At 46.1% G+C, this 23,159-nt stretch overlaps 1 protein-coding gene and 1 long non-coding RNA gene across 3 annotated transcripts in view; one reads left to right on the top strand and one right to left on the bottom strand.

The window, feature by feature from the left end:
* Positions 1–23,159, top strand: part of LOC310831385 — a 50,246-nt gene that overhangs the window by 174 nt on the left and 26,913 nt on the right. The gene's annotated exons all lie outside the window — the stretch shown is intronic.
* On the bottom strand, positions 88–21,443 carry LOC310831203 (cytochrome P450 3A24-like). Its single transcript, XM_083711623.1, has 13 exons — positions 21,231–21,443; positions 18,841–18,934; positions 17,059–17,111; positions 16,190–16,289; positions 15,038–15,151; positions 13,702–13,790; positions 12,430–12,578; positions 11,031–11,158; positions 10,848–10,926; positions 8,908–9,068; positions 6,305–6,531; positions 4,486–4,648; positions 88–1,338 (listed from the first exon to the last, which is right to left on the bottom strand). The coding sequence occupies exons 1-13, from the start codon at positions 21,305–21,307 to the stop codon at positions 1,243–1,245; spliced, it is 1,530 nt and encodes a 509-aa protein (XP_083567749.1). The 5' UTR covers positions 21,308–21,443; the 3' UTR covers positions 88–1,242.

The following is a 23,159-nucleotide window of genomic DNA, read 5'->3' as shown; positions in this document are numbered from 1 at the left end:
CTGACACTCAGGGACCCAGCACATGTCACACACCCTGGGCACACCGATCTCAAGATCCACCCATCGCTCAGCAACAGGCACAAAAAGAACTGTTGCAAACCATAGATTTATTTATGTTATATATGTCTATGTATATCTATGCATATCTATGAATAGAAGGCCTCTGGGTGGCACAGAAAACTGAACAGTCCAGCAGCAGACATAATGCATCACAAAAAAAATCCACGTTCAAACATGTGCTGCCACACTGGAAATTGGCAAAGGTGTTCAACAATAAAATCTAAACCTGTGACGTCTAAGAGAAAAGGTGGCACAGAAAGGTCAGTGGTGTTGGGGCTTGGCAGATCGATCCATGGAAAGAGTTCTGCACACACACAGGGGGCCAACACCAAGAAGGCCCTGTCTCTGAGAGTCATCTGGATGTCTCCCCTCACCTCCAAAAGCAACCCAAGTTGAAGACCTCTGCATTAAAGATCTTGGCAACATACGGGAGGTAAGTAACAGAATACAGTGCTTCGCCTTGGGGAGTGGGGAATGGGTCTTCCTGTTCGGGTCACAGAGGTAGGGGAGATGATGGGGAATTTAGTGGAGTGGAGCTGGGGAAAAGGGAGAGGGGGATTTTCTGGCTCAGAGGTGCAAATGTGGGAGAACCACAAAGTGCCTCAGTTGGACGCTATCAAAACATTGCAAACCTCAGCCCTGGACAGCAAAGTTGCACAGGAAGCTAGAGGCTGCCTTTCACTGATTGGTGGGGATGCACTACAAGGTCACAGCCTGATTTAAAGTGGGTCCCAACTGCAACATGGCCACCATTCAAATACATGATTAAAATAACCTTAAGGAATGCGTCCTGCAAATCCATGTTTAGGTTAAAATGGGACCTCAGGTCTGAAAACACTGACATCTACTGCTACAGTACATATTGCAATTTCTTTCTTCCCATGATTTTAAATTATGAAACCTTGACCTTTGGCCAAGAAGCAGCATATATAACCCCCAAACTTCTAAAATCTAAAGATAAGGTCTTAAAAATTGCATATGTCTTCAGTCTTCACTGCGGCTTACCACATAAGCTTAAGTAAACAGATTATCAAGTCAGTAAAACTCTGAGAAATAAAAGGCACAATTTCCTCTGCGCAGTTCTGTCAACGCAAGTCACTAGTCCTCAGTGAGGTGAAGGCAACACAGCGTGGAAAGAGGGAGGTAGCGCCTGTCTCTGCCTCTTTGCTGTGTCCCCTTCCTTTATTCCTCTGGAGAAGCAACGGCTCTGGGGACCAGCTTCAGAATGTTGGGCTTTTTCGGTTTCATGAACCCTTTGCTGTCCAGTTCCATGGGGATCTTTGTCATCAAAAGAAAGCAAAAATGAGCAGTAAGTGGGATGGAGCAGGGAAGGTCCAGCAGAAGCAACTGCAAAGTTCACACACACCTCATGCTGCATGAGAAGAGCCTGATGAATCAGGCCAATAGGGGCTCATCTCAGACAGCATCATGTTCTCACCACAGCCAATCAGATGCCTGTGGGGAACCAGGAAGCAGGATCTTCCTGGGAAACCAGGAAGCATCACTGTGGAGGCATGACATAGCCATTGTGGCTAACAGCTGTCAATAGCCTTCTCCTCCTCCATGAATTTGTCCAGTCCTCTTTAAAAGCCATCCAAGATGGTTGCCCTCACTGCAGGAGGAAGTTCCACACTTTAACTCTGTGCTGCATAAACAAGGACTTTCGTTTATCTGTCCCGAACCTTCCAGCATTCAGCTTGATTAAATGTCTATGATGGGGTCAGCAAACCTTTTCAGCAGGGGGCAGGTCCACTGTCCCTCAGACCTTGTGGGGGGCCAGACTATATTTTTTTGGGGGGGGGGGGGAAATGAACGAATTCCTATGCCCCACAAATAACCCAGAGATGCATTTTAAATAAAAAGACACATTCTAGTCATGTAAAAACACACTGATTCCTGGACCGTCCGGGGGCCAGATTTAGAAGGTGATTGGGCCAGATCCGGCCCTCGGGCCTTAGGTTGCCTACCCATGATCTATGAGTTCTAGTGTTAAGAGAGAGGAAGGAAAACCTTTCTCCATGCCAGGGATAATTTTAAAAACTTCTATCATCTTGCCTCGAACTCATCTTTTCTCCAAACGAGAAAGCCCTAACTGCTGCAGACTTTCTTCATCAAAGATTTACTCCATCCCCCCAATCATTCCTGCGGTCCCGTTCTAAACCTTTGCCAACCTTCTTTTTGAGGTGAGGCAATCAGAACTGGACACAGTAGTCCAAATATGGCCGTATCAAACGCTACGGCCATTGCTGGACCAGGAAAGCCTGGCCACAGAAGTGCATGAATCACGCCTGCTCCTTGAGATGTCTGAGTTGGCCACAAGGACACAGCCCTTAACTGCATCCTGTTTGGATTACTGTAATGCTGTCAGTTTGCATTTCTTAGTACAGAAAGTATTGGTCTGATGTCTAGAGATCTTTCCTATTTTACTTAGCTCAAGAATGTCTTGGAAGGTTTCTTTCTATGTGAAAGAAGCAGGCAGAAGGTTTCTGATGTTTAGCCTACTCCTGGGAAGCTGAGTACAGCTGATTTAAACTGGTTCTGTTATCCTTTCTGTCAAGGTCATGCTGAATATAATAGTCAGGCAGAAGGAGCCTGGGTTTCACTCACTTTCTCTTTCTATCTTTTTGTTCTGGTGTGGTGGTCTGTATGCTATAGTGTTAAGGTTTAAACTTATTATAAGTTACTGTGAAGTTTAAGTTAAGTCTGCTGCAACTGGAGTTCTTACAGACAGTGCCAATCCTGAAAGTGACCATGATGCTCATTCGCCTTCAGTATCAGTAAAGCTCTGCTGGATGAGATACAATTGCCTCTGGTCTATTTCTGGGGAACTTTGCAACGTATTTTAAGTTTTCCTCCACACACGACACTCTCTACATGGGGCTGCCTTTCAAAAGCGCTCAGGAACATCAGCTTTGAATAACGGATAGCTCAGCTGGTTAGAGCATGATGTTGCTAATGCCACAGTTACAGGTTCAATCCTCCTATGGGACAGCTGCACATCCCTGCATTGGGGGGGGGGGGCTGGACTAGATGATGTTCAGGGTCCCTTCCAACTCTATGGATTCAACAGTGCTGCTTACGACTTATATAGAACCCTACACAGCTTAAGTCCAAGTGATCTGAAAAACTGCACTCCCTCATACAAATGGGCTCTGAGATCTTTGGGGGTAGCCTTTCTCTTAGTCCTGCCACCCTCACAGGTGGGGACGCAGAAGAGGGCCTTCTTGGGGTTGGCTCCTCCCAAGCAACTTCGTGTGGGATGTGATACATAAGTAGCAGTCAAGTACAACATTCCTTGTTTTCCTAGAGTGGACATGCGGAGGAATGTTTGGTCCAGCCAGTCAAAAACTTCCTGTTTCCTCCTGACTGGGACATACATCCTTTGCATGTGACTAGAGGTGGCCATTACCTTACCTGTCCAGGTAACAAAAAGGACAAGGCACACAGCACACTCTCTTTTGACTTCCTCCATCGTTGGAGCAGCTTTTTAGCTAGAGATGCTCTGTTGGCTTCCAGCTTCCAGCCAACAGAGGACACTGGTATTGTCCCCACATGGGATAGATCCACGTGTATATACTTTGTAACTAAGTCTGCCTTCAGGGATCCAACTGTGAACTGATGATGTGAGTAAACTTCACACAAGATTGTGGTGTGTTTCTTCTTTTAAGAGGGATATAAGTGAACTTACCAGGAACCTGGCAGTGAGAGGCTTACACAAGCCTGCAACCAGCTACCCGCTGTGCGTTTAAAAGGGGAATGTGAAACTCTGCTAAGTAAAGGAACTTGCTAGAGCAACTTAGGAAGGATATTAATGAACTATATATCCTCTCCTGTCTCCCTGAACATTCCCACACTTCGGAACTCCTTTCCTCAAGAAGCCAAACTAGCTCCCTCCTTGCTGTCCTTCTGCCAGCATGTGAAGTTTTTCTCGTTCCAGCAGCCATTTGGGAACTGACTTTTTTTAAGGAAATGGCAGTGGCTGCGCTGTTTTTATTGTAATTATGTGTATGTTTTAATATATCTTTATATAGCTGGATTTAATTCTATTAATGCTTTTTTTTTTTAAAAAAATATGATTGGGTTTCCCCTCCCAATGTTTCTTAGCTGTTCCTATTTTATCTGCAAAATGCCTTGAGCCCTCGTCAGTGGAAAAAGGAAGGTTAAAAATAAATATAATAATAATTGGTTACTTCGGGGATGGATTTATCCAGAAGCTGCCATGAGTGCAGAATGCCGCATCATGATTGAGACCTTGTCAGCACATCACACCTGTGCTCAGAGACAGGTGTGATTCTTCTGGCCTGGGAATGAGGTGTGGAGGGGGAAATAAAATGTATACAGCCATCTGGTTTTAGCAAGCCATTCAGTGCTAATAGAGCAGTTGGCCTTGTGTTAAGGCGAAACGGACAGAATGCTGCAGCTTACCGGAGTCTCTTTGCAGGGACGGAACGAAAATCGTTGCAGCAAGACCACCATCGCCACTTTCAAGACCAGGAGGGCGAAGCGCATTCCTATGCAGTTCCGTGGACCCGCACCGAAGGGCAGGAAGACATACGGGTCGATGGCTTCCCTGTTCTCTTTACTGAACCTGTTTCCAGATCGGAAAAGAGAGACGTGTGAGGTGAGGAAGGATACTGGAAGCAAAACACACCTAATGTTTCTTCACTTCTGGGCGAGCCCATCTGGGGCTTGAGAATCAAATTATGGAGGGAATTTGATTGGCCAAGCTATGGATCAGGGGTCAGGAACGTTTTTGTGGCTTGGGCTGGTACATGGTCCCGCAGATGCCGTGGTGGGCCGGAGTGCGCGTGCACACACATGCGCAAATGCTATTTCTGATGCTCCTTCCGGCGTGGAGCTGTGCACAGCTTCCCATTGGCTGTAGGAGCTTCCAGCAGCCAATGGGAAGCTGGCCAGCATCGCGGAAGGCAGTCCCCGCTCTGCTCTGCGACGATTTAGCGCGGTGCACAGGGGCTGACTGAGCGGGCGTCGGGAGTCCCTGAGCAGGCAGTGGGGGTCCATGGGCCGGTTAAACAGGCATGTTCTTCAAAGCAGTTGCTGCAGCTGTGAGTTTGCTGGTTGAAAACTGCTATCGCTGCCCAGGGTAGATATATTCCTTAAGGGAAAACATATTTCATTATTACATTGATCTTGCCCATTTCCTGCAAAAAGCTTGAGGTGGTGTACAACCTTCAACTGGGTTGTAACCAGTCATTATGCATACCTTTGAATAGATCCCATCAAAATTAATGGAGGTGGCTAAGGTTGCATACATACTGTAGCTTTAAAACACTCTGAAACACAGTTTCCCTGCAAAAAATTCTGGGCAATGTAGTTTCCCCTTCCAAGAGTTGCAGTTCCCAGCAGCCCTTAGCAAACTGCTGTACCCAGAATACTTTGAACGGGAGAATCTGCTTCGAATGTGCTTCAAAGACACGGTATACATGCAGCCTCTGCTCCAGCAGCAATGAAGGAAGGCAGAAATTAGAGATTCAAGAAATGTTATGAAAATAGGATTCTCTTTCTTGATAATAAGATATTACTAATTCAGCTTAGATACTAGAGATGAATGGGGAGAAAGGATGAAAGTTGGGGAAAGATGCTTATAGCACAATTAAACACTTTGGTTGGATTAAATGTCACTTATTAGTTAGGTTTTGATATGGCAGCTAAGCACTTTCTGTCTGGATTGTATCTTGCTTATTAATCAGATTTTCACGCTCAGCTCATTTGAAACCACCAGGAAAATATAATTTAATCTTCTTTTCTGTATTGCAAGTATGTTGTGGACATGTAAACCTTTTCAGTGATGTAAATGCAAAATATGGACAAATTATTTCCCCATTATCAATAGGAATTAAATCATTCCCCCTCCCCAAACATTGGAAGAAGTATATCACTTTTTGGCTTTCATTTTCTGCAAACATTTTCATGGCTTGGCACCAGCTGCCCTATAGCTCTTCTTTTAACCGCTGGGCATAAAACCAGGCCAATCTTTCAGTCGCTGAAACCATCTAGGTGTCATTTCCCCCAATATAGTTAATTAAATTCCATGCACAGTTTATGGGTGTAGGTTATAAAAAGTCCCCGCATGGCAGCGCAGACAGCGGATGTCAAACAATGATAAATGCATTGTGTAGGTGTTGTAATAATCACACCCGCTCTTGGGTTTCCTGCTCCTGTCGCCAGGATTTCTTATTAGCTGATTTTGGGAGAAGGAAGAGTCTCCTTCCTTGCAACGCACCTTTCGGGTCTGAACTCCTCCGGTTCCGGCCAGTGTTCCGGGTCACGATGCAAGACAAAGGCAGGAATCATGATCGCTGTTCCTTTGGGGATCGTCACTCCATTGATCTCCACGGTGTTTTTGCAAACCCTTTCGATCCGCCCTCCTGGAGGATAAAGCCGAAGCGTTTCGTTCACCACCATGTCCAGATACTCCAACTGAAGGACGGTTTCGTAGGTGGGAGTGGCCTGCAAAAGAGGAAAATAAAACATCAGGAACCTAAGGCCAATGGCCCATCTGGTCCAGTATCCAGATGGGCAGGGTATAAATAAATCATCATCATCATCAGCTTCATCACAATGGCTGACCAGATGCCCCTGGGAAAGCAAGAAGCAGAACGATGAGCTCAAGAGTCGTCTTCCTTCTCATGGATTCCTGCAACTGGTTTTCAGAAGCACTGCTGCCTCTGACTGTGGAGGAAGAGAAGAGCTGTCATGGCTGGTAGCCATTGGTAGCTGTCAGGGACATGACTGAATTGAATGCGTGGGAAGAGTCTGTTGGGATGTGTCCAAGGAAAAGGGGGCAATTTGCAGGCCCCCAGCTGGCTCCAGCCCACCGGATGGTAGCTTGGTAATCTCCGGTCCTTGGCACAGTGACCTGCAGCTTCAGAACTCTTCAGAAGCTGGAGCACGCTCTAATCAGCAAAAAACTCTTCGCAACAGAAGGGCAGAAAGAGGCATATGTAAAGCATATTTACAAGCAGTTTATTCAGGACAAAGGAAAAACATAACTTCTCCCTTTCATGTCCAAGCAAGCAGCTAAAGCAAAAGCTATACACAAAACGGAAGTTCCCAGCAAGCAGTGCTAGACTGTAAACAGGCATGTCACACACAACAATCATGCCTGTTCTTTTTAAGGTGGAACGGAATATCCTAACAGAGTCAAGCTCTGGAGATGTAGGATTGCCAGTACAGAGAGGGCCAAAGTCTGACTCTGGAGATGAAAGAATGAAGGAGGGGGTTAGCTCCCCCCCTTCACCAAGAGTTCCCAGACACAGACAGATCGCAGACAGGGGGAGGGGAAGAGATGGACGGCATTAAGGGGGTTGCTATGCAACCAGCAGAGAAACAGCATTCAGAGGGCTCTTGTTATGAGAGGGGGGGTTTCCCACCCACCTTCTCGCCAAACCAGAAGAGCTGAAAGGGTTAAAATACAACAGAAGTACAATAGAGGACAGACTGGACTTTGGCGCCTTTCGTGTTGTGACAGGGGCAGAGCCTCAGAGTGACTGACTCGTTGCTAAGAGCGGCAGGCTCAGAACCGCACTCTCAATGTGATTTGTAAATAAACATGCCATAAAACTGCCAGAAACTCATTAATTCTTTTCGGGGCTTGTTTGCCTGCCTGAGATCATTGCAGTAGCCTTCTCCTCCTCCATGAATTAGAAAAACTACTGGATGAGGCATAATGGTACACTCCCCACCAGTACCACTCACGGACTGCCCGGCCTGGCTGAAAGGGAGGGAGGGGAAGCAGAACCCAGTTGCTGCCCAGCCATTTTCCATGAATTCCATCCCTCCAAATTTCTGGCCCTGATGAAAAATAAAATCCATGTTTGATAAACAAACAAATATAACCCCTCTCCCAAATTTATACTATTTGGTTTGCACACAAATACTTTGCTTTGTTTTTTCCTGGTCGAGAACTCCCAGACCCCTAATTTTACAGCTTTAAAAGGTAGGATTATTTAGCAAACATATATTTATTAAGGGCAGGATTCAGGAAAATTAAGCTCCAGCCTTCAGTTCTGCAGTTCCTATTTGCCCCCTTCATAAATTCCACCAGATTTTATTGCTTTGTTTTCTTTGATTTGCTTTCCCAGTTCGCCTGTGATCTCTTTATACCAAGCAGCAGAATGTGTTTCCGCCCTCTTGAACCTGTCCACCTTTGTCCAGAGTGGCAGCCATGCATGCCCAACACAAATCGTGGTGGCAGTTCCAATACCTCCATTCTTGTCAATTAACACTATAGTGGTACCTCGGGTTACAGACGCTTCAGGTTACAGACTCCACTAACCCAAAAATAGTACCTCGGGTTAAGAACTTTGCTTCAGAATAAGAACAGAAATCATGCTCCGGTGGCACAGCGGCGGGAGGCCCCATTAGCTAAAGTGGTGCTTCAGGTTAAGAACAGTTTCAGGTTAAGAACGGACCTCCGGAATGAATCAAGTACTTAACCCGAGGTACCACTGTACTGAAATCCTGCTCAATTACTGGGAATTAGGATGAAAACTGCCAGTGAAATCTATCTGATGGCTTCAACATCTTTGTTTTCCTTTGTTTTCTGGTATGTCAACCTTCTAGACCAGAGGTGAGGAACCCAAAGGATTCCAAATGTTGTTGGACTACAACTCCCATGATCCATCACCACTGGCCATGCTGGCTGGGGTGATGGGATCTGGAGTCCACCAGCTTTCCCACCCGCCATCATGCTTTTGAGCCTGTCCCACGAGCCACCAGGAGACAGGTTTCTCCATGCTTGCCTATGTCCCTCCAAGTCAAAGCATTTATCATCAGACAGACCTGATGAGCATCATCCTTTGAGACCAAAACAGAGGCTCTTACCTGGTTGGGAAGAGCCTCATCGATCTCCTCCTGCAGCTTCTGCTGCACATCTGGGTGGGTGGCCAGGCAGTAGGACAAGAAGCTGAGAGTGGTGCTGGTGGTCTCGTAACCAGCAAAAATAAATACAATGGCCTGGGCCATAATCTCTCTGTCCGTCAGAGCTGCAGAAGAAAGCAAACAAGGAGGGGAAACACAACTTCATCTCAACACTACAAACAAGCTGTCAGTACAAATCGGGGTGGGATCAACAGTCTTACTATTCGGGATGTGGTACCTGCCTCAAAATCACTTGTGGCCTCATTTCAATCCATTTCAAAATACATCTACTCCTACTTCTCCAGTCCCAAAGGCACAATATGCACCCATCGTCCATCCCCCGTGTCTTATAACTATCCCTCCTAGTTGTCGTTTAGGTAACTAGTTAGCTAAACGACATATAGTCCTGGCAGGCTATAAGGACTGCTGCTGCGGCTACCACCCAGGAGGACCCCCCTGCTCAGCGCCTGAGGGCCCCAGTCCCGCCACTCACCACCTGGCCTGGGCCTGATGGGCTCTATAAAGGACTGCTGCTGCCACTGCTGCTGCTGGGCAGAGAGGGCTCCATTTTGTTTTGTTTTTTTGTTTAAATTGCTGTTATTTTTTACCTATGTCATTTTAAACTGTGATATTAATGCTGTATTCTTGGTTTTGGATTTTGATTTATGTGGAAATTGTTTCCCATTTGGTTGTGCATTTTTTGATGTGGTTTATTTATTGTTTATGATTTTGGGAAATGATATACAACGAATTGAAGAAAATGTTCCATTTAACATTTGTTAAAAAAACCCGAGGCATTTTTGTTGGGGATTATAGGGAAAGACCTGCCAAAAAAGTTGAAAAACATCTTCATGTATGCGACAACGGCCGCGAGAGTTCTGGTAGCGCAAGGATGGAGGACTGAAGAAACCCCAACTAAAGAATCATGGCAAGAAAAATGGATGGACTATGCAGAACTGGCAAAACTGACATATAAGCTATGGGACAAGGATAACTGTGACTTTAAGGATGAATGGGAACCCTTTACAAAGTACCTGAAGACGCAACAAAGCGAACTGGACTCCTTGGCAGGTTTTGAATAAACATTCACAAACTTTTTATTGATAATAATCAGCTAAATAGTTTGAGGATCTATACAACTTGCAGAAAACAGCATTCTTAGAGAAACCAAAGACTGGAACTGAGGGAAGTCGGGGGGTGGGTGGGTTTTGTGGAGGGGGAAGGAGGACAAATGGGGGGGGGAAAACAAGGATGATATGCTTTTGCATAATATGTCTTGTTATAATTTTGAATAAATAAATAAATATATTTATTGTTTATGATTTTTGTAATTATGTAAATCTTGTTATGCTGTAAGCCGCCTTCAGCATTTTTTTTTAACTGTGGAAAGGCGGCATACAAAAAAAAAAATGATGATAAAAGTGTGAAGCATCGTATTCTCAGTTCCCAAGCAGTCTTCCTAAATCCAGTTGCATATCTCAAAGGGTCAGGTCCCTTAGGGGTCGCCCTTTGGCAGCTTCCCAAAGCCCAGCACAATTCGGGCTGCATAACCTTTTTAGCCTCCCTGGAGCCAAGGCAAAGAGAAACCAGGTTGTGCTTAGGTTTGCTCTGTTAGTATGTATGTACGCAAGGGCACCTCTACTCCCTTCGGAAACCTAGCAATCCCTGCAACCAGGAAATACACAACAAATGGTTTTAAAGTGAACATTCAGGTTTTCACCTTGAATGAACTTCAGCAGAGCTAGTTCACTCGCCTAGGCGTTGGCCAGAAATGTCAAGGATCTCTGTAAAGGTGGAATCCCAAAACAGGGAGTACAGCCCTGATATGTCAGAGTAAAGAAAACACCCTTCAAGCTGTGACACAAAACACAGCCACTGTTTGGAGGTGCCACCTGTCTATTTACCTTTATAGGAACTTGTTTCATTGGAGATGTTGCCTGAAATCTGGGAGTCCACCATGAGCTGCAGAAAGTCAACTCTGTCCTGCAAGGGAACAGAGACAGAGGCAAAGGTTAGCAGGACAGAACGGAGTGTCAATCACACACCTGACCTTCCACATGCGATGTTCAGGAAGGGGCCACACTGACCGTGTGCTGGTTCTTCTGACGGTCCTTCTTGATTTTTGTGACAGCATTAGTAAAGAACTCGAGGAAGGCAGTAGATGACAGGGTAAAGTTTAGTTTATTCAGCAGCGGTGTGAGGAACGGGAAGACGACTGGAAGAGAGAAAAACAGAACAGCGTTTTGAGAAGATACAACGAAGCAGCAGTCTAATAAGAACACACGGTCAAAGAATCTTGCCAAGCTCTTCTTGAGAGACAGAAAAGCTAGGAATACGATGGACCAAAGTCGCCTCTCTCTCTGCTTCTTCAAGAGCTAGAACTCCTTTCCCCGGAGATCTTTAGGTAGAAGCTGAAACCTGGGCAGTTCAGGTAGAGAGCCTGAGACCTGGCAAACATGTGGTAAAGTTATCTGTGCAAACATCCTTTACATGCGGTTTCAGCCTTACAATTCTAAACTCTTTATAAGCACACATTATAGATAATAATAATAATAATAATAATAATAATAATAATAATAATACATTTTTATTTATACCCCGCCCTTCCTGGTTCAAAAACCGGGCTCAGGGCGGCTAACAACAATTTTAAAACAATTGTAAAAACAGCATAAAATACAGTATAAAATCATGAACAACAATAAAATTCAAAATTCAGAAATCTATTTAGGGGAAATAAGCATTAGATAATCCCCAGGGCTAGCTGGCTGAACTGGTCCTACTTGGGCCAGTGAGGAGGCCAGGGGAGAATTAGCTGTGGGGTCTCAGAGCGGGTGATCTTCATAAAAGGGGAGGGAGAGGGGGAGGGAAGAGAAGGGAAATAAAATATCAGGTTGAATTCAAATTAAAGGCCAGGTGGAATAGCTCTGTCTTACAGGCCTGACGGAAGGAGGTTAAATCCTGCAGGGCCCTGGTCTCATGGGACAGAGCGTTCCAACAGGTCGGAGCCATCACTGAGAAGGCCCTGGCCCTGGTGGAGGATAGTCTGACTTCATTAGGGCCCAGGACCTCTAAACTATGGTTATTCATGGACCTTAAGGTCCTCTGAGGGGCATACCCCTGCCTTAAGCCACAAAGGGCTTTAAAGGTCAAGACCAGCACCTTGAACCTGACCCTATACTCTACCGGGAGCCAGTGCAGCTAGATCCAGGAAGATACAAGCACATTAGTTTACTGCATTTACTGCTGCCACAATAAATCCTAGCCCTGCTTCTCGAAGTAGACTTCTGGCTTTTGTTTGACTTCTGCATCACTGGAATTTAGCCTACTGTGCAAAGCCATGCCGTGACCATTGCTTGGTTCCTTGTTCCCACTAAATGCAAGAGATCCCCTGGAAGCCTGCCCCTGAAGGTATGCGGTGCACCAGCTGACGAGGGTCCTCTCCCCAACCTCTCTGCCTGCCCACTTTAGCAGACAAGTGTCTCTTACCTATCAGAATCAGCAATGGACTCAGAAAACTGAACTTGAGGAACTTCTTGATGTTCTTGACGAAAGGGTCGTTGGGGTTGTTCATGGAATCGATGTCAACGCTGAACGAGGTGCTGGTCACAACGTCCATGCTGTAGGCGCCAAAGATGCTGTGGGAAAGGGAAGAGGTGAAGAAACACACATGAAATGTGATGGCTGTGGGTCACATGAAGTTCTCCCAGAGAAGACCCTCAGCAGAAAGAAGCACACAATGAATCTTGCAAGGACTTTAAACTCAGCTATGTGATCCGCATGACCTCAGGCCTTCCTGGCCTGTGAATCAGCTCTGTTTATTGGATACATCTCAAGCCTGTACAAGACTTCATCTAAAAATTACATGTTTATTTTTAAGATTCCATAATGGTTGTGGGAAATTGTACATCATTACCTTTCTTCATTATGCTGTTTCTGTTTAATAGGTTTGTTAAATGCAATTATGACTTCCCATGGATTTCTTTTCATAGTAAAATGTGTCAATTAAAACATATTTAGCAACCACATACTTAATATTTCAAAACATACACTTAAAAAAATTAAATAAAGAACAATGCTCCGCTGTAATATCATCGTACTCCTTCCTTCCTGGGTCTAAAAACAGCACAAGCTGAACTGGGGGGGGTAACTTTTTGTTTGCATTATTTTCTCTAGGTTTTTTCCTATAGAAATTTGTTTCGTTTTTTACATGGGAGGCGTATTCAATCATGTATTCCAAAGACTCATATAACTGTAGAGTTAGAAGGGATCCTGATGATCTTATAGTCTGACACCTGCAATGCAGGAACACGCAGCTTTTCCATACGGGGATCAAACTCCTGCTGAACTCTGCAGTGAGACACTCCAGAAAACACTCAACCTTGTAATTATGCAAAAATGTGTCAATATAGTGGTACCTCTGGTTGCAAACGGGATCCGTTCCGGAGCCCCGTTCGCAACCTGAAAGGAACGCAACCCGCGCCTGCACGTCTGCGCATGCGTGGGTCATGATTCTCCGCTTCTGCGCATGCACGTGACATAATTTTGCACGTCTGCGCATGTGCAAGTGGCGAAACCCGGAAGTAACCCTTTCCGGTACTTCCGGGTCGCCACGGGACACAACCTGAAAAAACGTATCATGAAGCAAACGTAACAAGAGATATGACTGTACTCAGAATTCCTCCTGGAAGTTTCCTGGAATTCATTTCGGTTCTAAAATGGGCTCCTTTCCCCCCAACAGCCCCCCAAGAAATAACTCACTCTTTCATGTCCATGGGTTCATCGTTGTCCGATTTCTTTTGGACGTTCTTCGCCAGCATTCCCCCGTATCGGTTGATGATGGGGAGCATCTGGAAATGCAGAGAAAAACCTGAATGGTGGCAGAGACCCCATTAAAATGGAGCTATAGAACAAGCAGCAGTTTGGATTGGCCACTTCACAATGTCAAGAGACTGGCCCTGGAGAAGACACCCACAAGGAGCAGGAGAGGTTTTCTTCTGGGGGTGCATTCTCAAGCTCACTGTGCTGTGCCAGGGGGTTAACCCGAGCAACACGGTCCAGGTCCAGTCCCAAATCCAAGGATTCCACGAGGAGTCAGTCCAACAGGGTCAAGGCAGGAAACCAGGCAAGGTCAGGCACAGGGTCTCAGGCAGGTTTTGGCAAACAGCAATGTTGCTCCTGCAACCTGGGGCGGGGTCCAACAGCGTTTTATCTCTCACAGGGTAGCAGCCGGTTCTGATCCCCCGGTGACTCACCTCCCTGTCTCACCTGAAGGCGAGCAGTCCTCCTGCGAGTACTCAGGTCTCTTCTTCTCCAAGACCTTAGTCTCTGCAGCTCAGGAAACGTCGATGGGTTACTAGACCCAGAGGCCGCCTCAGCCTCCCCTGACCCAACTGGTAGTGGAGCAGCTGCATGTGAACGAGGTAGTCCCCGCATCTGGAGCCAGGGCAGGCTCAGGCCCCTGACTTGGCCAGTCAGCCCAGTCCCAGGTTGCAGGAGCAACAATGTTGGAAACCTGTTCCTGCCAGCACCCTGACCTGTTCTTCCAGAGTTCCTGACCACACCCGGCTTCTTGCTTTGGACCCCGTTTCGCCCTTGGTGGACAGTCTCTAGACCGTCGGCCCAGGACCGGACTCTGACCACGCCTCACGGTGACCCCCCCCCCAGGACCAGCACACAGTAGCTGGCCAAATGCCTGTAGGAATCCAGCAAGCAGGATTCGAGAGCAAGAACTCTCCCCGCTCCCATGGCTTCCAGCAGCTGGAATTTGGAAGCAGCCCCCAAAACATAACCCAGAATCCTTTGCTACACACGTAACTTCCCTTGCAGACAAGGCGGTGTGAAAACAGTTTCTGGAGGGCAGGGAAACTGAGGAAGGCGAAAACATTTGTGGAATGCTCTCCCCAGGAAGGCCCACTTGGTGCCCTCATTATGGCCATGGGCCGGATTCCTGCATTGCAGGGAGTTGGAATAAAATCAGGGGTGGCCAAATCCCAAGAGACCGCGATCTACTCACAGAGTTAAAGACTGGCAGTGATCTACCCAAAGCACCTCTTAGGCAACATGGCATCAGAGATGGGTTGATCTGAGGACTTACTTCCTTCAGCCTCCCGCTGGTGAAGGTGGGCGAGAGGACGGTGCGAATCCGCTTCCATTGCTCATCTGGGACTGTGATTATTGAGGTGTCCAGTTCTCCATTCAAACCAAAGTCCTAAGCAGTCCAAGAAATCAATACTGGGAGTGAGTTGCAGCTGTCACCACAAACACTCTTTTTTTTTTTTTTTTTGTACAAACGTAGAGATTGACTGTATTTGAACAAAGTGCCAAGCCATGGTTTGTTTGAACTCAACAAGATCCACCTCACAGATGGGGGAGGGAAACATGGTTTACTTCCCCAAAGCTTGGTTTGTTCCCCGTCCTCCACCCAAACACTTCACCCCCTGTCTGATATCCCCCCCAAACCATCATGATTGGCACTGCCTCACCACATCACCTGAACTCTGGCTGACTCTGCAAGCTGGGAAGGAAAATATTTTTTGGGAATCTGGCTGGCTTCCCCATCTCTTTGCCACACGCCTGCCAAATGCACTCTTTACGTAAAAATTCTTAATGCTTTCCTGCCACCTTGAATGGGGCAACAGACTTCTGCCAGCTTATCTTTTCCTTTTATGAGAAGCAGATATGAGTGTGTAGTTTGAAAGGTCAGCCCTATTCCCCCCCCCCTGAAAAGTTAATTATAGCACTGCAAGTAGGTTTAGCAAGTAAGGTGGCCAGATATCCGTGAATCAGAGCTTGGTCCCTTTAAATTCCCCCCACTCCTCACAAAACAGTCACAGTCACAGAAGAAAGAGCTTCCTTCAGAAAAAGCCCCATTGAGAATTGCCCAGTCATGGGAGTGGTTTAGTTTTCTAGATGCTCATAGCTCACATCTCTATACCTGGGCAAACGTCTGGCCTGGGGTGGCAAAATACCATTAAGGGAAGATGTTGGGTTTGGACATAAACAGCAAACCATAGTTAAAGCATGCCACAGTTTGTAACCCAACATCAAACCATGGCTTGACATCAGGGTTTGCCAAACCATGGTAAATTTGCTCTGCTGAGTTTTGATGCCTGAGCAAGCCACAGTTTGGCTGAGCAAAGCACGGCGTCACATTCTGTGAGATCCAGGCTGTTGTCTAAGTTTTAAAAAGAATCCAAAATCCATCACCATCTCTCTTGACAGAGACAGTTCCCCAGCAGATACCTACCCGGCGGTTGGTGAAATGGGTGTAGAATTCTTTCACCAGGATGGTTTTGATCATGACAGGATCCAGAATAGCCATCATAGGCTGCCGGCCGTCAAAAATTCTAATTGCCCAGAAAGAAGAAGAAGAAGAATCTTGGTAATTCTTGCTTGGATGTAACAATTGGTTTGTGGCAAGAAGCTAGAAACAATGAACCCTGGAGCTGGTTCCTAAAAACCATCTAGGCTGACACCATTAGATGCAGGAAATCCAGAGATCTACAGCATTCACAGCAGGTGGCTGTGCAACTGGGAGAGACCACCACCCTAACAGGTAATCAGGATTCTTTTTTGGTGTCAGATTGGGACTCTCTACCTAACCTCCAGCTGCAATGGTGGAAAACCTGTGGCTCTCCAGGTGTCATTGGACTCCAGCTCCCATCAGCCATAGTCAGCATGGCTGATGGCCAGGGATGATGGGACATGTAGTCCAAACAGCCCCTGGAGGGCTACACTTCCTCCAGCCCTGCCTTTTAGCCAACACTTGGAATGATTACCTGTTAAAACCCCAGAAGTCAAGAGCCAGAGGAATAAAATGACCAGCTGCTGGTGACAAAAGCTACTCTGACGATGAGCAAAACCTGGACAATAAATTCTACCAGAAAACGTTTGCAGAGCAAATTATGCTTAGTGTATCACGCACACCTTCTCAATCTGTATCATAGGTACAGTATGCGAAATGTGGGTTTCCTGAGCACAGGATTGTATTCTTATTCTATAGCAGCAAGGAACACTTTCCACTTGGGCCACAATTTGCAGGCAGCAACAGGCACACCTGCCTTCTCCAGTGACCAACCTCCCCACACGCCCGGTTCTGTTTTGCGGGACACTCACCCCCAGATTTTGCCATACTTCTGAAAACACTCCAGGTCAAAATCCAGAATCCCCTGCAGAGATAAAAACAGTTTTCAGAGAAACAGGCATCTCCCGTCAGTGCAGCTGTGCTGTCTTAAGGGCAAGGCAGACTTAGGGGCTGTAAAGAACTTTGCTTTGTCTCAGAAGCAGCCCAAACACACCCAAACATGCCACAGGAATGTGATTCATCCTCCTCATCTGTTCACACCACAACATGACTGCTAGAATACACTTGGGAAATAGCTTGTTTGAAAACACCCATATCATCTCCTATATGTAGACATAGTCAACACGGACAGCCAGAACTGAATGCTGGTCTTGGGTTGCAGAGACCTGAGTTCGAGTCCCTGCTTAGCCTTGAGTACTCCCTAGGTACTACCTTAACATTTCTTGGAAGGACAAGGTGAAATAAAACTTGAAGGAAGGGTGGGACATAAATGTGGCAGAGAAGGAAGCTTGTATGTTGTGGTTGTTTATTATTTACCCTAAGATTCCAGGCTACCTGGAATATTGCATCTCCCTGTGCAAATCTGCCTGGGTGCTAAGAACCTCAGCTGAGCACCTTCTCATGGTCTCATCATGGTTGGAACCTTTTCTGCGGTTGCTCCCAGAATGTGGGATTTCCTCCCCGGAGAGGTAAGACTGCCTTTGTATTTTCTACCTTTTTGCCAGCAGCCTAAGGCCTTTCGATTCAGAGAAACGTTTGGAAACTAAGGTGCCAAGGATGAGGACTCAGGAAAAACTGGATTGGGCTTGCTGGTTCTAAGGGCTTGTCCACACTTTCTCTTGTCTCGTGCTTCCTAGGCAGGGGCCTGGGGATTTTTCCATTTGCCCTGCTACTTTCTCCAGAAAAAAACACTCTTTAGTGCTGAATCAATCCAAAAAAGTAGTTGACTTTTGCTCTTATTTAGTGGTAAAGCAGCAGTCAAGCAGAAGCCGGGCCAAGCCCTTCATGTGTTTTGAGGCATTTTTATTATTGTTCTTAATAGTTTGTTTGTTTTCATTACTTTGCACTTCATAATACCTTGGGGAAAGGGGGGCAGTAATCATAACAATACACTGCTAAACCATGCCTTAATGCAAATGTTTGCAGGTTGGTTGACACAAAGTAAAAGAGTGTAGTTTTTTAATACATAAAATTTATGTGTGGATGTTATTGGCCCTGAGATGGAAAGATGATAAGGTCCTGACCAGAGAAGAATGGCAGATTAAGTTGATGGATTATGCTGAAATGACAAAAAATGACCGGAAGAATCAGAAATCAGAAATACCAAAATTTTAATAAGGGGGGGGGAATTTATAATCTATCATAATAATAATTGTAAACAGTTAAAGTTGTTAGTAGGAATAACACTGTAGTTTAATGGTGAATTTTGGATTTAATAGAGATGTAAAAGATTTGGGTTATTGTAGAAGACGCAGGAGGAAATGGAATCTTGTTTTTAGGATGAAGGTTGGATATGTGATTGCAAAACTTTAATTTGAAAAACCATCTACACTCACTCGCACACACCAAAAATCACAACACACATTTAACAAAACAATTCAAAAAATCAATTCTGAGGGTAAATCTCAAAATGTCCCATGGTATTAAAAGTTTTTCGTTTGTCTCCAAAATGACTCCAGTACAGGACATAGGGAGTCACATACAAGCTACAGACTCCCTGTCCCACCCAAAGTCACCTACTCTCTCCCTCCCCCCCCCAATCCTTTGATTGCCTCCCAGGGCAACTGTCACAAGACTGGCTGCAGAATACTCACTTTCCGGTATTCGAGAAAGGTCCCGATGAAGGGCAGAGGCCTTGGGCCAGGAATTCCCAGCTTCTTAAAGAAATTGTATGGCCAGATCCCATAGCTGGAAAGACAACCAGTCAAAGAGAAGTCAATGAGAAAAGTGGTTTGAAAAACAAGATATTCCAGTCCACCTGGCCTTGCAGTTACCCGCTCGCCCAGAAGCCACAGGCAACCAGGAATTCCCTGCAGGTGAACAAATGAGCAGCCTGGCTGAGGATGGACGGGTGGCTGTCTCCATCTTCTTCCAGCCCTCCTGGCTTCCATGCTAGCCAGTGAAGAACAAAACTGCAAGCAGGATTTGTGCACAAGAGGCCTCAAATTTCAGAGGCATCCTGTGCGACATCAAATTTGGGCGCCCCCTGCCTCTTGCCTTCCATTCTAAATAATAGTTGCAGTGTCCCCAAGGCTCGATGCCCAGTGTGACTGAACTAGACACTCTCCTCTAAATCCACCTTGGTTCCAGGGAGGCCTGGGAGAGAGCCCTACCTAAAATCCTGCATTACTGCTGTTAGTCAGGGCAGACACCATTGAGCTAGGTGGCCCAGTAGATCAGACTAAGTACTTTCCTATGTTCCTATGATCCTGGCAAAGGGAAGACAGAGTGAGAATTCAACCTGCTGGCCAAACTGCATTGTCAGTTTTAGAAACTCAGATATATAAGCTAATTGCCAAATAGCACCTTAAAACCTAGGTTACAGGTGCCACAACGAAACGTCTAAACACCATTATTATTATTATTATTATTATTATTATTATTATTATTATTATTATAACATTTCAGTTCCATATATCTATAAGCTCATTGGGTGACCTTGGGCCTGTCACGGCCTCTTGGCCTACCTCGTAGGGCTGTTGTAGGGATTAACTGAGGAGGGGAGGTCAACCATGTACAGTGGTACCTCGGGTTAAGAACTTAATTCGTTCTGGAGGTCCATTCTTAACCTGAAACTATTCTTAACCTAAGGTACCACTTTAGCTAATGAGGCCTCCCACTGCCGCTGCACTGCCACCACTGTTCTCATCCTGAAGCATAGTTCTTAACCTGAGGTACTATTTCTGGATTAGCGGAGTCTGTAACTGGAAGCATCTGTAACCTGAAGCGTCTGTAACCCAGTCTGTAACAGAACAGTCTGTAACTGTTCTCCTTGGAGAAAAAGGTGGAAAATCAATGCAATGAATGAGCTCTACTGCCGCCCTGCTTAAGGAGGCCACGGGTCAGACAGGTGGAGAGGTCCGTTGCCAACCTGGCATCCAAAAATCTCCACCTGGTTTCAAATTGGACCCACACCAGTCACGAAATGCCTCAGGGGTCCTGGGGCATTTTGAACACTGTAGATTTTACATTTTTATTTTATTTTTTATTTTGCTAGCCTAAGAAGCTGGTTGCTTGCTGGCGGGTTGTGGTGGCACCAGGGCAGTGCTCGGGGGTGGGTGTCCGGGGCCCCACTTTTGCAGAGGCTGCGACTCTCACTTTTGACCCTTGCACCTTGGAGGAGCAGCAGGCGTCGCCTCCATCAGGCACAGCCTGGGACGGAGATTAGATTAGAGCCAACACAAAGGACGACTGGATGCTACAGACTCAGCAGAAATTCATCAGGTAGCACTTTTCCTGCCACAGAGCTGGGGGAAGCTGCTCCTACAGAACAGCTGCCTGCCTCGTGCAGATGGGGAGCCCTTTGTAAACATGTGGAGGAGGAGGAAGAGAGATCCCTTTGCTCTATGCAGCGACCCTGGAAAAGTACCAGAGCTGCTCACCTCCTCTCTCACTTTTAGCCTCTTCCTTCCCAGTAAACAGCAGCTTGGCAGAACGGCACCTTTGAAACGCAGGAAGTTGCCACAGACTAAAGTCACAGCACACAGAAGTAGAAATGTCGGCACTGACCGGCAGCATTCCAGGCAGGGGTATCTCCCAGCCCCGCCTGGAGAGGCCACGGGGAGCTGAGCCTTGGTGGCTTCTGCCTGCAAAGCAGGCGCCCTTACCCCTGAACTACTACAGCCTTTCTCTCCAAAAGCCAAGTTCCCAGTCCTCAGGATCTGAACAAAGGGCTGATTTCGACTTCTACCGAGTGAGGCCATTGCTCCTCCAGCTCTGCGCTGTCCCCGCTGAGCGGCCCTAGGAGCTCTCCAGGGTTTCAGAAAGGGCGCCTGGCCCAAGTCTTCCCCGGAGAGGCTCCAGGGGCTTAAACGCGGAGCCCTTCCGCGGGCAAGGCAGCGCGCTAAGCGCGGGCGACAGCGCTTCCCCGAGCATCTTGCCAGCCCTTTCCTTCCTGGAATCCCGCAGCAGCAGGTTCCGCCGATCCCGGAGAAACAGCCGCCGCCCGCCCGTGCGCGCTCCCTGTTCTCTGAGTTGAACTCACAGTCCCAGAAGGACCAGGAAGACGAGAAGCAGCACCCAGGTCTCCGAGGAAAGGCTGGGCAGGAAGAAGAAACCCATGCTGCGGCCAGGAGGGTGCCAGGACCAGCAGTCGCGCTCTTTCGTTCCCGAGACCGAGGAGGAGGAAGAGGCTTGCTTTTTCCAAGAATCAGCCTCGGAGGCGCAGTTTTGCTTTTACTTGGCGTCACGTGAAGCCCCGAGAGGCGGGTGGTGGCTCTCCCCGTTGCGTAACACACACACTCTCTCTGTTTCCTGGTGGCTCCCAGCCAAAAAAATTGCGCTGGGTAGTTTCGTTTTGCAGCATCAGCATCACATCCTGTTGCATCCTGGGTCCTCAGCAACCAAGAGCGTCAACTTGCAACTCCCTGGCGCAACTCCCAGGCTCTCTGCAAAGCTCGCCTCTCCTTACATAGGAACATGAAAGAGGCTGTTGGCATCAGGAGTGCCAGCTCGGCCCCGCGGCCATGGGTCCCCGGGGTGCCATGTACCGTGCAGGGCCCTGGCACTGAAATTTGTGGGTGCACGGCCCCTTCATGGGGGATTTTATGATTCTATGATTTTTCTTTTTTTTTTTTTTAAATTTCAAAGCCATTTTTTTTTTACAAACATCAGATTCAAAATCCATATTCATTTTCTAGCATAAACATATTACAAAGATTACCTAAATTAAAATATATGTAATTGCTCTCGGCTTCCCTTTGCTGTATGTAAATACAACACAATTAACAAATCATATTATAAATGATATTCTAGGTTCCCCTATACCCCCCACTCCCCACTTTCCCCTGCACCCCAATCCCCAGCACATCAACAGAAATATAAAGAGCCTGTGTTGGCCTTAAAATCCTTTCACAAAATACGCACCCTGGAGTAAACAGGAAGGACCTTGTGGCCATGTGCTTCTGCGTTTGAAAATAAAATAAAATAAAAGTGTGTTGCATTGCCAAAAAAGAAAGAAAGAAAAAGGTCTCTTGTGTTATGACCTCTCTAGCTACTTTCAACTTGTGGGAAATCTTTTTCTAGAAGAGCAATTTGCCACACTTTTGAATACTGTTGAATATCGGTAATCTAAGTTGTCTAAATCAACGTCTTTTGGGACATTGTTGAAAGCACTTATTAAAGGGGACAAAAATAAAATAAAAACAAGAGTAAAAGGGTTGTGTGTGTGAAATCTGGCAATTTAAATAAAGTGAGCTGGCCCCAGGCAACACTTTGGGAGATACCTGTGTCTGCAATGCGCTTAGTCCAAGTTGCTGGAACTGAAGGCAGAGACCGAGTCTCCAAGTTCACATTTGGTGTTTCCCAGCTGCACAAGGAAGTTTTTGCCTGATCTTCTGCTGCAACTTCCTTAATTTTTAAAAAATCCCCTTCTCCCTTTGTGGGTCTTATTGTTAATTCTTTCCTTCCGCATCTTTTATATTAATCCAACTTTTTTACATCTCCATTACGTCCATAGTTCATCGTTACAAGTGTAATTCCAATCCCACTAACAGTTTTAACTGTTTACAATGGTTTTAAAGATAAATTATAAATTTTCCCCATTCCTTATTAAAGTCTTCGTCTTCCTGATTACTTAATCTTCTGGTCAACTTAATCTGCCATTCTTCTCTGTGGGACTTTGTCTTCAGGCTTTTTTTTAAAAAAAAATATTTTAAACTTTTTTTCCCAATTAATTATATATCATTTCCCAGAATGCTTTTACTATCTTGCATGTCCACCACATATGCTAAAAGGTGCCTTCTTTCTCCTTATATCTCTAACACATATTAGATCCTGTTTTGTACAATTTTAGATTTTGTACAATTAGATCCTGTTTTGTACAAATTTATTAATTTACTGGGAGTTAAATAACAGTGGCACATCATTTTCATATAATTTTCTTTCAGCGTACAGCATGCTATAAATTTTAAAC

Source organism: Podarcis gaigeae (genome assembly GCF_964106915.1).
Source record: "Podarcis gaigeae genome assembly, chromosome: 14".
In the NCBI taxonomy this organism is placed as follows: domain Eukaryota; kingdom Metazoa; phylum Chordata; class Lepidosauria; order Squamata; family Lacertidae; genus Podarcis; species Podarcis gaigeae.
Note: the sequence above shows the minus strand (reverse complement) of the source record. Positions and strands in the feature narration are given on the sequence as shown.